The 18170-nt window shown below is 36.7% G+C and overlaps 1 protein-coding gene across 3 annotated transcripts in view; it reads left to right on the forward strand.

Annotated features, from left to right (window-relative positions):
* Nucleotides 1-1185: 1185 nt before the first annotated feature.
* Nucleotides 1186-18170, forward strand: part of vav3a (vav 3 guanine nucleotide exchange factor a) — an 84297-nt gene continuing 67312 nt past the window's right edge. For all 3 annotated transcript variants that reach the window (XR_013289625.1, XM_077553846.1, XM_077553847.1), the window contains exons 1-2: nucleotides 1186-1548; nucleotides 17783-17899. Coding sequence is in view for 2 of the 3 variants with exons in the window: in XM_077553846.1 (XP_077409972.1) it covers nucleotides 1342-1548; nucleotides 17783-17899 (324 nt within the window). In the remaining variant the exon portion in view is untranslated. The remainder of the gene's footprint in view (nucleotides 1549-17782; nucleotides 17900-18170) is intronic.

Raw genomic sequence — 18170 nt, forward strand, 5'->3', positions numbered from 1 at the left:
AAAGGGGTTCATTGTCAAAAGACATAATGCATATGGGGGCAGTGACAATTTGTGAGATGGTGTATTTAATCAGGAAAGAAAGAAATAGAAAGCAGCCATTCAGAATCTATACTCATTATAATACTTTGGCATAAATGGCTAATAAGCTAGAAAATATGTGTCCAGAAAATTGTAGTGATCATGAGCACATTGAGAAAGTGAAAAAATATTGCTGAATAAATAGAAAGTTACAGTATATGGTTGCAAATCAATGATTTTGTGAGAGTTTTTGCTCTATGCTAACTGTGTTAGCACATGTGTTAACTGGTTAAGAACAAACTTAATTGACAATTCCAAACCCCAATGCAATGCAAAGCAAATCTAAGAAGATGAATGGTTTGTATTTGTTTTGCCTGTGATTAGTGTACCGTGTAGGCAGATTGAAACAACATTTCATGACATTTTGAATTTAAAATAATCAACACAAATCAAATTATTACGATCCAAAGTCCAATGCTTTTTCAATGAGAGGAGAGCCTCATTTCACCGAGTATGACCACTATTTAGACACGTGACATAAGCTTGGAATTGTCAATACAAAAATAATAATAATAATAATAATAATAACAAAGCTGAGTGGCTTCAAGGAACACACTTACTGAAAACAAAGCAAATAAAAAAGTAAAAAATGACACAATATGCCAATTCTGCTGAGTCATGTAGACCCCTCAAAATGAATACATATAGGTTGGTCATTGAACAAGTGTGTGAGGGAAACATTTTTTAAGGGGGTGCTGGACCAATTTGGGATTTTAACTCACATCGAACCATCACTTTTAGCAGACAGGAAAATTCCCCCCAATTTTCGAATGACCCACTGACACAAGAGAAATCTACTTATACAGTAACTGACCAATAAATAAGTATTTGTATTTTGTGGATATTGTTTTTTTGTGTGCTGATATTGGGTACAAATATTGGGGGAAGGATAAAATACAAGGGTAATACTACAGGAAGAAGTCACAGTTTTGTCTTCTGCAAAGTAAAGCAGTGTGAAGCGGAAGAGGATGAGGGGGAGGGAAGAGAGAGAGAGAGAGAGAGAGAGAGAGAGAGAGAGAGAGAGAAAGAGAGAGAGAGAGAGAGAGCGAGAGAGAGAGCGAGAGTGGGCGCACTCCATCCAGTCATACGAGCACACAAGGCTGTCATCCTCACACCGACTGCAGCCCGTCGATCTGCGACTGTGGTCCTGCTCCATTTTCAGCGGATTGCAACATGGACACGCTCTAAAGCGCACTACCCAAGCTAGCCCACTTGTCAAATACCCGAAAATTCGTCCTACTATCGGCTCAAGTGAGAGTAGTAATGATGGAGTATTGGAGGCAATGTGCGCTGTGGTTGATCAACTGCAAGGTGCTTCCAGCAAACCATCGGGTTACGTGGGAGACTGCGCAGGTATTCGACTTGGCCCAAACCCTCCGGGATGGAGTGCTTCTTTGCCACCTCCTCAACAACCTCAGACCCCACTCTATCAACCTAAAGGAGATCAACCTGCGACCTCAAATGTCACAGGTAAGATAAGAGAATATCGCGTCCGCTACGCTGTCAAACTGCATCGTGACGCCAACGCCAGACTTCTTTAACATTGACGCCACTTTAAGAGTTCCTTGACCACTTAGCGAACAAACACACGTAAAACAACAAATTCATCAATCCACATATATATATAATAGAGAGTAGTTAAGTACGGCATGATATAATTAACGATTTGGACATTTGCTTCAAGAAAATCTTTACTTTGGCTCTAATTTGGGTGCATTACCGACTCTATATGTTCCACGAAATAACAGATAATCCCATAATAGTCAATATTTTACCCTCCAAAAGAGCGACAGGTTGCTGTATGAGCGCCAAGTGCAGTGGGCTATACAATCCGTTTGCCATTAGATTATTATTATTATTATTTTTTTAAAGATACACATTTGTTAGGACAGGAGTAAACTTTAAATCTGATATTAAGTGAATCAAATTTGCTGCCAAAGTTGGGCGAGATGTCAAAGGCATTAACGATTTGGGTTCATTTGGTCACTTTATATTTCTGTTTGGTAATCTTTGAGCAATCATATTAAAATGTTAGTGTATGGGTGATAAGGCAAAGTGTGAATGTATTATTTTTTCTATATAAAATTCAAAGTGACAGTTAATAAGGATTTAAAGGAAAGAAAGTTTAGATTTTTCAATGTTCATTCATTTTAAAAATTCACTATTAATTTCAATAATATGCAAAAAAATATGTTCTATCACAACAATGTATTAAAAAAAATATATATATATACAGTATAATGTTAGGGTTATCGCTAGTAATTGTATTACATGGGTCAGCTGACATTCGTTTCATCGCCATCTTTCTGCTACGGATACCCGAAGGGGACAAGACAAGCTAGTTATAGGTGGTAGTCAAAATGCACATGTTTCCAACTTAGGTCATTGCATTCTATTAGTTCACCAATAAATGGCAAAAGTTGCTACACTTTAAGCAAGGCTAACAATGTGTATTTTTTTTTGGCTAGTTTAGTTATAATGAAGAAAACGAGCTCTTGATGTAGTTCTAGTTCGTGATTTAAGCACTGTGAAAGCCACAACAACTTGGAGTTCTAGTAAATCAGTGTCACTGTTAGATATGTCCATAGTTGAAACAATAGAGAGTTGTGGCCACATGGTTTGTATTTGTCAGATAGCATCTGCTTCAATAGCTGGACAGCGGGCCAGATTAATATTGAGTGTTGGATTCGGTGACCACATAGCGACTGTGAAACTCACCTACTAAGCCTGCAGTGGTACTTTAGTTAGACAGTAACAGCCATTTGAAATAGAAAATATAATTTGTATTGATGTCATGCCATGGATGGCGAGTGGTATTAGGCTTGTTTCCTGGAAAAAGCTCTCTAAACACAATGCCACAGTGGCCGGGTCAATATAATACGCAGTTAGGTCTCTCACAATCGAACAGGGTATCCGCTTGTCAGCTCCAGCAGGTCAAGTGGACAATTTAAATAAGCATTTCCAATTGTAATGACATCAAAGGCGATGGAAACAGCGACTGAAGGATCTTTTCACCCAGACAAAACTTGATTGAGGTTGTAAGTGGAGAAATATTTACTGCGAGATGTTAAGCCTGCAGCTATTAGTAGCGACATAGGTAGACATTAATGTAAGTGAGTAATAGTGTTTTATGTTGGTCATGACATAATGCTGCAAAAGAACTGTAATGTTGTATTTATGCAGAGTGCATGACCTGACTATGATTGGGTTATTTATAGGCAGAGTTTGCTTTATGCATGGTTGAATGGCTTACTCACACTGGGAGCCAGTAGTGGTGCTACATGCAGAGCGACATTAGTGTGGTAACATGGCTGGAAATGACATAGCGCATTTGTTATTTCATGTATGTTTCCTTAAAGTGGAATTTAACCTTAAACATTTCTTGACAATAATATGTTATATGTGACCTCACTAGTCTAAACATGACATTCTGATTAGTATTACATTTTTGGAATATGAGTTATGAAGCAAAATCCAGCGTTTTTTATCTATCTCAGGGGGCGGCCATTTTGGCACTTGCTGTCGCCTGAAGATGACATCAAGGTTGCTCAGGGCTCAGGCAATGACCAATCAGAGCTTACTTGTTTTCTGAAGCTGCGCTGTGATTGGTTGTTACCTGAGACCTGAGCAACATTGAAGTCATCTTGAGTTGATAGTAAGTGGCAAAATGGCCGCCAATTGAGATGGATTAAAAAACAGCTGGATTTTGCTGCTTAACTCATATTCCACAAACACAATATTAATCGGAATGCCATGTTTAGACTAGAAGCGGCACACACTTGTACAACATACTATTGTAAAGAACATTTTTGAGATGACTTCCCTTTGAATGAGTTTTTACAAGTTTAGGTGTGAATGTGCGTGTGGAAGGAGACAAATAATTAAAAAAAAGATTGTTTTGTACAGTGTCTTGAGTCGATTACTACGCAATATTAACCTGAATACCATATTTAGACTAGTAGGGTTGCATAGAACATATTATTGTAAAAAAAAAAAAAAGAAGGGGGTGGGGGGCAGGGTTGACTTCACCTTTAAGACTTTAATACTAATATATTAGGCTAGAGTACAATTCATGCACACATTGTCACTGTAATATTCTGAGTACTGACTTTGGTCATCAGTACTTAGTTGAAAATCTGTGTCATTTCCTTCTCCTCTCTAAGCTACGTTTACATAATTGAGGGTGGAGCTGAATTCTCTTTTTTTGCGGCGCATAATTCATGAGGGCCCCTGGCAGCTATTTTGTCATTGGCCAATAACAACACACTGCAGCCTGGGACCCATGGGACCTTCAAGATGGAAAGACAAAGGCAGTGATGGGACCGGCCTACAAAGAGAGTCTGGGTCCCCCTATAGACTCATATTTCCAATGATGCTCAAGAACCCCGAAGGGGCTCGCCACAACTGTGCTTGTGTTGGCTGCGTAATTAAAGCATCAGAACAGAAGCTCTTGAGTTTGCCATCGGGATAAGTTGCTTCTCATTCTGCAACATTTGCTACAACAATAAAGAGTCAGCAGGCAGCTTGTTTGCAAAGAGCCGTTAGATTATGAAATGAAGTAGCTTGGATGTTTTTTCCGCTCAGGAAATTAGTTGCTTTACGTTGTGGTGAAGGTACAGCTGAATTGATGAGCCACATGTTGTGTATGTGAATGCAAGGATGTATAAAATCATGTTGTTTACAAGGTACGTCATAAACATTTACAACAAAGTCTATCAAATTTGCAGTTAAGGCCTCCAGAATAAAAATCACACTCTTTGATCATTGTTTTACAAGGCTGTATATATTCAATTATAATGTCTAGACAACCACTGTAACTGCCACATTTGACTTTTAACATAAATAGTTAACAGTTCAAATTCATCTTAGGTTATGAACCAACTGAAAGTCTCAACTTGGAAGTTGTCCCCGATTCCTGTGCTTGGGAGGTTGCTGTTATCTTCTCGTCCCAAAAAAAAACACACACACGAGATTATAGAACATTGTCGCAACTATTACAACAGAACACATCTCCCACACAGACCAGCGGCAGCACAGAAAATCAGGAAACAGAATAGAGGAAGGAAATGAAACTAAACATGCCCTCAATAAAGCTCAGCCCAAAGCAGCGACATGTCAGACACAATGAAGAGAAAAACCGCCTCTCTTCACACTGAGAGAGGAAAAAAAAAACTATTGTACTTTGCCTGTGCAGAGCCGCCTTCTAAGGTTTGATCTTCATTTTTGGAAAGTGAAAGCGAAAAGAAAACGGCACCCCAGCTAGAGTGTGGTCTAATTCTAACACGCATCAAACACAGTCGCAAAAGTACACAGAGAGGTGTATTATATTACAATATCAACACATTCATACCCAATAAAGAGATGGCATGATGACTTCATTTAAAGCCGTGTGAATTATCAGATGTGTTAGCCTTCACACATGATCTCAGCGTGCTACAATGCAAAATACTGTAGCTTCACATTACTTTTGTACACTTTGAGAACACCACTATACATAATAAATGGAATCTATGTATATTTAATCAAGCCAACACCAAAATTCAGTGATGCCAAAGACTTCGAAAACTTCTCACAGTGAACACTGGCTTCAAAGCCTGCCGTGCTCGCAAGTCACTTTCACAGACAAACGTTAGAAAATGAGCGGCAGATGTTTGATGATAATGACTGTTTCCATTCCTTTGTGTTCTTATAGAGATGTCAGGTCATACGGGGTCGGGAAAACTAGTAAGACATTTTCAGCTATGTTGCTAATTTGGATAGCAATGTAGGAGGTAAAAAGTTAGAGTTTCATGTAAAGTAGAGTGGATTCTCAGGTCAAACACATTTTCATAGGAATGGAAAAAAGTCTATAACCAAAACTGTACATGCGGTTTTTCTGATAAGCTAACAGCTACGATAAGCTAACAGCTGTGATGATAAAGATGTTAAAAAAAGAAGTCAGCTTTGAGTTGAATGACAAATGACGGAGCTTAATAGATGGTGTAAGGACTAATGAGTCACAGATGCTTCTTCAAAAAGTAGCAAATGTTAAAAAAAAAAAAGTTATAGATGACACATACCTGTTATGGATGACACAAACCAGTGTTGTGTTTACGGGGTGTGCGCACAACTTCATATTGGTGTTTAGTTCTTTGTTAAAACTTATGGGTCTCATGTTGTTTGTCCACTGACGACTTATTGAAAACAACTGTGATGTTGACGGCTCAGGTAATGACCAATCATGGCTCACCTGTTTTCTGAAGCTGAACCGTGATTGGTCGTTAACTGAGCCCTGAGTATCTCTGATGTCATTTTCAGTTGACAGCAATTGGCAAAATGGCCGCCTCCTGAGATGGATAAAAACGGGTGGATTTTGCAGCTGTAAATGTCATGTATAGACTAGTGGGGGCACATACTTGTGCAACATATTATTAGAAGATTTTTGAGACTTCCATTTGAATGAGTTTTTGCAAGTTTAGCATTAAGTTTGAAGGGTAAATGGCTAGAAAATAAATAAATAAACACACATGCTAACATTAGCATAAACACCTGCATGTTGCAGACTCTTGCCAGTAGTTGTAGGTCTAAATGTGAATGTGGAAGGAGTAACATAAGGATTTCCACTTATTGTGGTTGGATCTGGAATGTATGCCACATAATAAACAGGAGTATTATATATATATATATATATTTATAATTCATGAGTTTGCATAGTAAGAAAGGTGCCATGTATTAAAACAAAACTACATTGCATGTTTTAAATAGTCACCAATACAATGGAGGACAGCTGTCAGTTAAAATTGCACATGATGTGATGTAAAAAAAAAGAAGAAGAAGAAGAAAAAGAAAAAGCAGCTTTTGTTTTGGATATTATGTGATGAATGTCTGTCAGCTGAGCGTCTCAGTAACCATTCAGATAACAATGAAAAGCAACGTTTCGGATGAAACCATAGTTTAGCAGTGTTTTTAATTTAATGACAAAACACACAGCACAATTGTGACCAATAAAGTGCAACAGGCAGTAGTTAGTCAGACTTTAAGTATCATAAAATTGTTAAACGTAACACATTAAATTAATTATTTATTAGGTTGTAAATTGCGAAAGCAATCAACTAGCATACATTATCATCGTCCCATCTTTCGAACCATGTGCATCTCCATAACCTTTTCATTTGGAGTAATGTTGCACATACTTGTATTGTTAACAAGACACTGTATAGTAAACCATATTGTTCTGCAGTGGTAGAGTTTTAGCACGTAGCAGATTTTGACTCAGAAGTGTTGCACCAGAATGCAAATAGCGCGTTACTGCAGCCATGCATGCCATGTCAACTCAAGGCATGGCGGTTTACTATTCCAGTGCAGCTTAGTTCAGTCACACTGGTTTGGTTTCTTCCACAGTGTCACCTCAATGTCATGCATGTACATGTGCTGCTCTATGCACAGAGACTTGCATGTAGTTATTGGCCAAGACAAGATTATGTAGAATTGTACTGGTGCACGTATGCTGCACATGCACACAGCGTACTGATCGGAACTTCCATTCCATCACCAAGGCAACAATACTAACCCATGGTCAAGCTCTAAAGATTACTATAGTGCACAGTGGAATATAGAAAATGACTGGGAATTTTATTAGGAGAAATTTAGGTGATGAGTGTGCCTGCAATGAATATTATGTTACACAGAACGAAAGGTTGAATTTGATTATTAACCATTCAAGACAATCAATACTGGCCAACCTATCATAATCATAAATGCTATTTTTTTATGTCAAAATTATCCAGTGATAATACTGTATCAGTTTGCACCCCCCCTCCTCTTTTTCTTTGCTCAAAGTAAATGTTAAGATGACATTCAGAAGGCAAACATCTTGATGAAACCAAACCTATATTCATGCTCATGTGGCTGTAACAGTCAGGTTCACTCTGCTGGAAAACTGCAGCCTAGTCAGGTGCACGTTGCTGATACCAACACACTAGGCTAGTGCTAGAAAAGCATTTATACAACCAAAGCCTGGTGCATTTCAGCAGATTATTGACTCCATGGGGGCCAGTTGGGACATTTATGTACAAAGCGAAGTGATGGATGATTGTTGTCAATACTCCAAGTGGGAATTCCCTTATTTGTGTAATGAGGACTGATAGGGGCGAAGTAAGACTTCCTGCACGGAATAGAAGTTGTACTGATGACTTCTGATACTCAATGCTCACTTCATTGAATACCTTTAATTAAATCTCTAACCATATATTTTTTTTATCCAGAAAAAAAAAGAAAGAAAAAAAAAGGGAAAAAAATCTCTAACCATATTGAATACAATACAAAAATCCAGCCTATAGAACTGAAATTAACAATCTTGGTGATTGTTTGCAGCGGTGTAGGCGAATCACCTCGAATGACATGATCTGTGTTCTTGTGGCAAACAGGATTCATATCACACGGCAGCCGTAATTCAATTAGCTCTACTCGCGGGGGATGGGGTTCAGGCATTGTGTATATGTGAGGGGTCACTGGGGTTAAAACTAGGATTTCATGGAAAATAGCTTTGGGAACATTTATTGGCAATGTGGGGGAGGTAGCATGCTGGGAAGAGTGTGCGTGTGTGTGTGTGTGTGTGGGGAGGGGGGCTTTGGGGGGATTGGGGGTTCTTGTCTCCTTGTCTTTACATTTAGAAAACTGGGAAGCACACTCACACGCACGCACACACGCACATATACTCACCCACATACAAAATAAAAAAATATTTAAAAAAAAACATAAAAAAAAATATATTAATTTTTTTTATAAAGAAATATATTTAAAAAATATGTTAAAAAATATATATAAAAAAAATTATAAAAAAAAAGAAGAAAAAAAAAAGATAGAGCAATGATGATGACATGATGAATGAACAATACTGAGCTATCCAGAAAAAAAAGAAAAAGAAAAGTGGGAAGCATGGAGAATTGTATATTATTGAAATTACAGCTGGAGCATTTGACATACTGTATATGTAGAACAGTTTGATGCTTGCTGATGTAAAGGAGTAAAAAAAAAAGACACGTGACTTTTTTCTACATATGTGTTGTATGGAAGTGCGATGACAAGCAGAGAGTGGATGAGAGATGAAAAAAGGCTTTCAGTTCGTACTATTGATTTAACAATTGGATGGCTTACATTTTGGAGGCGGTAATGTCCCTCCGCAGAAAAAAAAAAAAACGTAGTTGAAGTGCCTCAATCCAAAACTGCATTAACAAATCGATAATGCTACGGATTTGAAATCCCCATTTTGGATCACAAAGAATCGCGTTATTTAGTGACACTCTGCAATTGAGTGGTGATCAGTCCAGTGTATCCAACCTGTCACCGAAGTCAACTTGAATAGGCTCCAGTTCACCTTGACCAAGATAAGCGGTACAAAATGGTTGGATGGAAAAAGCATGTGGCTTAGTAACGCCAGGCACTTAAACGGGATGGAAAAAAACTAAAGTCCCTCAAAGGAAATGTGATAAGATGTGATATGGAGGTGGACTCCGTTTGTGTTCAGTGTCGTGAAACTGGCTGGAAAAAAACGGTCTAGAAAGACTACAGTCAGTAAACGAAGTTGTGATGTTTTGATTTGGTCAGTTCATCAACTCCATCCATTGCTGCTGTATGGAAAGTGACCATAGACGCACAAAGTCAAATGTAATGTCAGACCAACAATGCAGACTGTAATAGCTTCTTTTTTTTTCTTTTTTTTACATCAGCGTCTTCTTTTGTGCTGCTCCTCTCATTTCCTGGTTAGACAGCAGACAAGGGCTGGCTTCAACTATCTGACGAATATCAGATATGATATGACATCTTAAAAAAAAAAGAAGCTTGACAGAAGATCATAGGATGTCAGCTGCTCCAGACAATTTCTTTCCACAGATAAAAATATCCTTTGACACTAAGAAGAAATTGAATAGATTGACATACTGACATTTGCTTGTGTGAAAAAAAAGAAAAAAGAACAACATCCATATCTTTTCATCACATATTCATATTTTGCTTAATAATAAGTCAAAAGGCGCCAGATAGAATACCAGCACATTTTAATATTATATATTGCAACTACAACCTAAAATACATTTAATGAAGTGTCTGCAGAGTCTATATTGAGGCAGCTACTAAATTACAACCTTACCTCCGCAATCTGTCTGATGACCATTTATTGACATTCGTCAAGGTTCGTGCAAAGCCAGACGAGCCTTTTAGCTGTGCAGCGTGCAAGCGAGCGTACACAAACTGGATTTCATTACGCTCTACAATACGCACAGCGACCATAAAAAGGCTTCAGCTTGTTGCTATGGAGCTTGGACTTGTATGAAGGAATACATAAGCAGAAACTGGATGCGTATTGAAGACACAAAGCACCGCCTGACGGATATCAAAAAGAGCAGCAGTACGATGACTTGACTCTCAGGCCTCATTTTTGTTTGATATTCCAGATGGTTGATCTATGATTAAATGTAGTGGTGGGATTTAAAGCTCTTTACTCACTATTTTTTATAAACTTTATATTTTTTTGTGTGACTTCTTATTCTCCCAGTGGGGATATCTGGAGATGTCAGCATAAAATGCAGAAATACTGACATGTCTCCATTGTGTTTTGTGACAGCAATTTAGTCACATGACTGATTTTTGGGGTTGCACCTGCATGATATGTATCTCATCCGTTCAACTGAATATGCATCTGGTGACTGCTTACTATATAACATACTTTCTTATAGTGATCTCCACTCTAAAAAATGTGTTGTCTCTATCACTCACCAGGTCCATCATCCACTTCAACTAATCAACTCCTTAAATAGCAGATTCCCTTATTCCATTCTACCCATTCTACTGTATAGCACTTTTGTTCATTCGGATTACAGTTGAGATGGTGCCACGCCATCTGATTTTGGGTGTGAGGTGGTGTATACCATCAAATGGTAACCATTCACACTCCCTTCCACACCTTTGGACAATTTAGAGCTGGTGTCTGTCAAACATGTATAATCAACTGAGACTGTAATAGTGTGCCAAAAATCATTGTTTCGTATGTACTTTTAAGTTCATGGTACCCATATTTGCTAAGTCATGCAAAACAAACTGATTATGTTTTATGTAAAAAGCAACAGATTTAATAACGCTTAATAAATCCCTGGAGAACCCACGGGGTCAAATTTGGCCCCTATAAATTCTGCTACTCAAATAACAAAGACCTTTTTATTTTTTATTTTTTATTTTTTATTTTTTATTTTTTATTTTTTATTTTTTATTTTATTTTTATTTTTATTTTTATTTTTATTTTTATTTTTTACAAATTTAACTTAAAAATTCCAGAGTGCCACTTCTGACCCCTGCATGGGGCCATCTAGTGGATGAATATTGCACTTACATGAGCCAGAGTGGTGGTGACAAGATGGCTGGCAACATGCTGTTTTGTTGAGCTGAAAATCAATCCAAACAAAACCATCTTCTCAGCAGACCATCAGATGGTAAAATTTTGTTTTTTTTGTTAATTTATTTCATATCATGTTGCAGAATGCCTAGGAGTATGTTTTATATATATATATTTTGATAAATTAGCAACTCTGAGCTAGTTAAAAAAAAAGGGTTAAAATTGAAAAAACATATATTTTGGCGTTCAGTGAACTTATAGCAGTCATTTAATGTATAATTCATAATTTTCCAAAGAAGAAAAGGGTTCTTGGGTTCTCCAGGGTTAAAATGAAATGTCACCATCTTAATTTTTTTCTTTTTAGGAAAGCGTACTTAGCAATAATTTGTTGTATTTTGGGGAAGTGAAAGATGCAAACAAGTGCAACAATAACAGTTTAAACTGTATGAATTATTGTTGTCTCCATCTCAATTTTATAGAGCACAACCAAAGCTATAATAAAATCTTACTATAGTACGCAAGATCAACATAAAAAAAAAACATACATTAGTAATAATAAATAACAACAATAAATAAACTCCGTACAGGAGGCCCAAAACAGAGAATCAAATCCAGAACCTCAAGTGCAAGGGAGACGTGATAAGTACCAGCCAACTCTTCTGCGCTCCCTTTTCCTAGCACAGAAAAATGCTAGCCTTCATGATAGCCACGTTTTCACACAGTGGTAGGCTAACAGTTAAGATTGATACAATATCCTCGGGTCTCCTGACGGCCTCACGACTCTGGCTGGAAGTGTTCGGTTTCGGTGAACGGTATGGGATTTTTTAATAGGTTTTAGGTGAACTAATGAATACACACACACGCATAAACACACACTCACACAAACAAAAATAAAATAAAAAATGTATATATATAAAAAAAGAGAGCAATGATGATGACATGTCAAATCGGTAAAATTACAAATGAACAATACTGAGCTCTCCAGAAAAAATAATAATAAAAAAAATAAAAAATAAAATAAAAAAATAAAATAAAAAAAGATTGGTACAATATACGCTACATGCAGAATGTCCAGTTCCATTCATATACTGTACAAGAATCGGAACAAATAAAGGCCAGCTCTCTAGACTTAACTAAAATGCTCCTGTCCACTATTTGAGGAAAACAGTAACTGACTGTAGGACTAAACGTCTTTCAAGATCAAAGAGCTCAAAAGCTCTTTGTTCAGTTCATTTTCACGCTTAGCTCACTTGCTACCTGATTGGATGGTGTGTTTGTTTTTTTCCCCTCATATCATACTTTTTTGTGTGTGCATTGATTAGAACGGATGTTCCCATCAAATTGGTAAGGATAAGCTCATTAATAATACTGTGCTTGCGTATGTTCATATTACTGTAAACAATGATGCCCTGTTTACTGATTTTTTCCCCAGATCACTATTTCTAATCGTATTTTCTGATTAACTTTTTAGAATTTACACTCATTGAAGCATACTGTCGTATTCATAGCCGCTCTGCTCAAGCGCACACCCTCTTCCTGATGAAAATGCAACATTGTGTATTTTTTTTGTGTGTGTGCACATTTTGTTGTGACACAAGCAGCATTTGCCGCATTGTTTTCTGTGTACTACTTTGTGCTGCTTCCATTTGTCTATTTTTGACAGTAAGATTTTGTTTTCGCTCATATTTGTTCTTCTCCGGCTCCCTGAACATGCAGTGTTAAGTTTGACAGATTGCTAGCAGTTGCTGCAAGCTGTTTATTTGCCGGAAATGTTCTTTCAATGTACAGTATTTTAAACACATCATCACTGTCATTACTAGCCAATAAGTCTGCTATGTTATCTTTTAGCATAACTGGATCAAAAATTATCTTTAGAGGTCATTTTCTGTCAATATATTTGTAATAAAAAATGATCATAAATTATAATTTGGTATTGCAGGTATTCCTTAAAAAAAAAAGAAAAAACGTTTTTGCCATCCTGACATATTTTTAACTTACCATGTACACGTTTTATAATATACAGTTTTTTGTATTACTACACCAAACTTCTACAAGTGGGTAAAACATGATCCACATACATTTCCCAAATCTAAATGAGAAAGATTGTTCTAGAACGGTGTGGTACGTTTACAAGTTTTCAACGTTGTGGAAGTATCCTGAATGCAACGTGTTTTTTTGCGCGGATAGACAGTTTTGAGCGTGCACGTCGTGTGATGTCCTTTGAGCTGTTTAATTACATCCTACTTGGAGTTTACGTTAAAACTAAATACACAACAAGAAGAATTACACTCATTGTGTATTTAAATAGAATAAGTTTCGTTTTAAAAACATCGCCAGTGTTAATGGTTAATGTAAATTAGCATCAACGGCATCATCAATTAGCGTCGACCTCCGGGATACTCTTTCAAATGACCAATATTCGAACACCAACGCTGTGGGGAACCGTCCAAAAAGGCGTGATGAAGTTGGATGCGCTGATGAGTTTTTCGCAAGTCGAAGACGTGATTGTTGTCACGTATACATTTTGACGACTTCTTTTCTTCATTTGAAAAGATGAAAAGTGTCTGCTACTGCCTAATAACATATGCCTAATAAAAATAACAGCCTATTTTCGCTGATATAAACGAAAAATAACTGACTGTCTCTCAGCAGCCACACATCATGCTATAATATAACCTATTCATGGCCAACCTACTGTAGTGTAATCACGGTAAAATATCAGTTGAAAGTAGGCAAATAATAATAATAATAATAATAATAATAATAATAATAATAATAGTAATGATAATAATAATAATAATAATAATAATAATAATAATAGTAATAGTAACAATAATAATAATAGTAATAAAAATAATAATAATAATAATAATAATAATAATAATAATAATAATAATAATAATAATAATAATAAAAGTACAAAGAGTCAAGATAAAAAAAAAGCATGATAAAGAAATAGGGGAGATGCTCAATTACTGTTTGAATGTGTCCAAAATGCAAATAAGCAAATGAGTGGATGTAGCAAAATGTCACGTGACATTTCATAAGGTCATATTATAAACAAAACTAAAAAAAAACCTCCCCCCACCCCCAAATATATATATATATATATATATATATATATATATATATATATATATATATATATATATATATATATATATATATATATATATATATATATATAACAAAACATAATACATAATATAATACTAATGGTTAGTTCAGTTCATTTTTGACCCAGTTATGGAAAAGTGTTCATGCTAACAATAAATGGAAAACACTAAAGGCATTGACAAAGGGACCTCCAAAAATCGACCTCCAGCATGATGGTGCGTGACGTCACAGGATGGACAGACTTTCAATTGCATACCCTCTTGATCTCAATACGAATGCTTTTTTTACGGCCTTTTAGCTAATCAAAAATAGCTTGTAACTGTCAAATCATTTTTTTCAGTCTTGGTAGTGATCTGCACTCTTGCTGCCTTACATTTGGTTTATTAGCTCTGCCTGTGGAAAGTTCTTCTTTGTCCGCAGATGGTTGAAGCCGGCCTGACACACTCTTGCTTCATATGTGATGTGTGAAGCTGCTTCCCTTAGATAATATACTGAATCCTGAGGGACTCTCCAGAGACTGCAGGGAGACAAGATGTGCTTGTCTGATAAAATAGACTGATGTGTACAAATGTACACATTCAATAATACACTTACTGCGCTCATTTGAAGCTAGCCTGCTGCTCTTACGCGACATCAGGAACTCATTGGCTCTGGGGCGTTTTTCTTTCCTGTGAAGATGTCTCTGAAAAGTAATTCAGTTGGAGTAGAAGAGTATTTCATATTTTATGCTCCATTCAGACAAATCAAATTATGCATTTTATATGAGTGAAAGGTGTGTTGTGAATAATAGAGTAGGTCTTGCAAGCTTTTCACCTTCAAGAGCTTTGTTTTCTGAGATGTCAATGAATAAATTTTCTCACAGTTTTATTTTATATATATTTATTTATTATATATCTGTTCGTTGTTTCTGGACAAATTCAGTTGAGACAGATGTAATGTTTTGAAGGTAAAGGAAATGGCGGGAAGCTGAACAATTCCAAATAATAGTGGTTTTCTAGAAGTCGCTGGAGTTCTGTTTACACCAAACAGTAAAAAAATTAAAAAAATAATCAGAATTTTTGGTAGCATACGAAAATAACTGATGGCTACCATGCAGCATTTTAGCACTCATCTATTTGCAGTAAACAGTTTATTTTCCATAATAGTCAAAATATTACAGCTACTGAACGTAGAATATTCAATTTCGAATTGCTACTGCCACCTGTTGACCAAAAATGAAACTGCACCTCTCTTCTTCACATACACACCGCACACATTACGTCACATCCGCAGACGGGCAGAATACATTTCAGTCATACATGGTCAAATAAAAAGGCCACTGTAAAGATATTTTTGGGGAAAAAAGTTCCATATAGCAGCTTTAAATGCAGCAAGCAACCACTACAGTCATTCTAAAGTAGCATTGCTAAAGACATCATACATATTGGTGCCTATTTATTTTAGTTTTGCAAAGTGCGTTACTTTAAGTGCAATGACTGTCATTGAAATTTGTTTGCGTTAACCTTGCTCTGCAAATACTTCCGTGAAGTTTTTAGTTTAGTACTGTACATTTAAACCACACTTCATTTGCATTCATGAAATCCAGTGACTCCTAACGCACAATACGGTTCACATCATTGATATATTCTATGTGGAATGCATATTTTGACGTGAGGTCATTTGGTTAAGCTAGTCCCATGAGTGTGGGCGGATAGTGATGACGCAAAAACATCACTTCCTGAAAAAAAGTTCTTTCATCAGCATGCTCCTCAGTCCCATCCTGTATCAATTACAGGAAGGAGAGCAGCCACAAGCCAGAGATACGTTGGCTAACTTCACTCTGGCGACACCTTCCCCTTCACTCCCCGGCCGCATTACTGCTTTCCTTATAAAGACGTATCGCCGTCTGAAAGGAAGGTTTCGGTAAATCTTACTTAATACCAGAACTTAACTTCACAGTTTTATCAATTTCATTCCAGGTTTTGGCAGTTAGCATTCCAATACAAGCTCACTGAGATTATTAGGCTCAAAATGAAGGTTATGCACCTACAGCCAGGGTTGGGAGGGCTACTTTTAAAATGTAATCCATTACAGTTACAAGTTACCTGCTAAAAAATGTAGTTAGTAACGTAACCCAAGTACCATAATATTAAATAATTATAACGGGATTACTTTTGGATTACTCCAATATTGAGTATGCTCATGAAGACAAAATAAAAATAAATATCACCACAATATATATTCTATACAGGGACCTGCAGCCTACAATTAGCAAAAATCCTAGTGTAATTAAAAGGCATGTAGGCTATTGATTGATTGATTGATTGAAGGCCATACGCTGTTTTCGAACTGTCACTAAAAGCAACCACACCTCACAGATTGATAGACAGACAGACAGACACACAGACAGATAGATAGACAGATAGAGATAGAAAGATAGATAGATACTTTTATTATTATAACTTTTATCCCAGTCACAAGTTTAGCCGTGTATATGTTGTGTATGATGTTAAAATAGTGAATTGGTAGGAGGAAGATTTGTTTGGAAGGTGTAACTCACATTATGGTTGTAGGCTAGCGGGCTAGCTAGCAAGAAGCTACAGAGCGTAGCATGCCGCTTGACTCTCAGCTCAAACTTTTGCTCCAAGTAAGTTTGCGCTCTCTTTCGCTCTGTACTTCTCTCTCTCTCTCTCTCTCTCTCTCTCTCTCGCACTCTGTCTCTCTCTCTCTCACCCTCTTTTGCTCTCTCTCATCATAGAAATTGTAATCCCTCGAAGTAATACCCATTTTTAATAAATGTACCTGTAAACTGATTACATGTTTTTTTCCTGTAACTGTAATGGAATACAGTTACATTTTTCAGTGATTTTTTTTCAATCTGATTACGTAACGGCGGTACATGTATTCCGTTACTCCCCGAGCCTGCCTACAATTTATGTAAATAGCTTCTAAAGAGAGAGAGAGAGAAAATAATTAATACAATTTCACAACTTAGTCACTGTAATTGCACTTGATTATGAACATTTGTAGAGAAACTCATACTGCGCTAGCATTTTCTGCTATGAATAAACTCGTCCCTTCCAACTCAAAACAAAGTTACTTTGTCTGCGTCTATTCAGCAACACGTAGCGCAGGTAAAATAAAACATTGAGAAATGGGTAGTATTTAGTGCAAATAACATTGCTTGTATGTACAGATGTTCAGTTTCCTCATACACTGATGATGTTTCTCTTCCCAACCTAGTTCCTGTGCCTGAAGAACATCAGGACTTTTCTGTCAGTCTGCCACGACATCTTTGGCATGAAGAAAAGTGATCTGTTTGAAGCCTTTGACCTTTTTGACGTCAGGGATTTTGGAAAGGTAAGGCACGCATGTTTAGTGACGTGGAAGCAGATGGTAGCTTGTTCAAATACTTGGGAGAAGTAACATGTACAGTATTTAGCTTCTGTCCGTGCTGTCCAAGGATTCTAAAGTATGCGGCCATTTTGCTTCTGCCTAGAAGTTACGAAACCTGTAAATCAAAAGACATAAAAAAAGAAGCTGTTGAACATTGCAATTAGTAGATCCCTTCCTGAGTAGTCACGATGCTTGTAAAGATAAAAAAAAAAAATGCTAATGCTAATGCTAATGC

The sequence above is a fragment of the Vanacampus margaritifer genome, chromosome 20, assembly GCF_051991255.1.
Source record: "Vanacampus margaritifer isolate UIUO_Vmar chromosome 20, RoL_Vmar_1.0, whole genome shotgun sequence".
NCBI classification, from domain to species: domain Eukaryota; kingdom Metazoa; phylum Chordata; class Actinopteri; order Syngnathiformes; family Syngnathidae; genus Vanacampus; species Vanacampus margaritifer.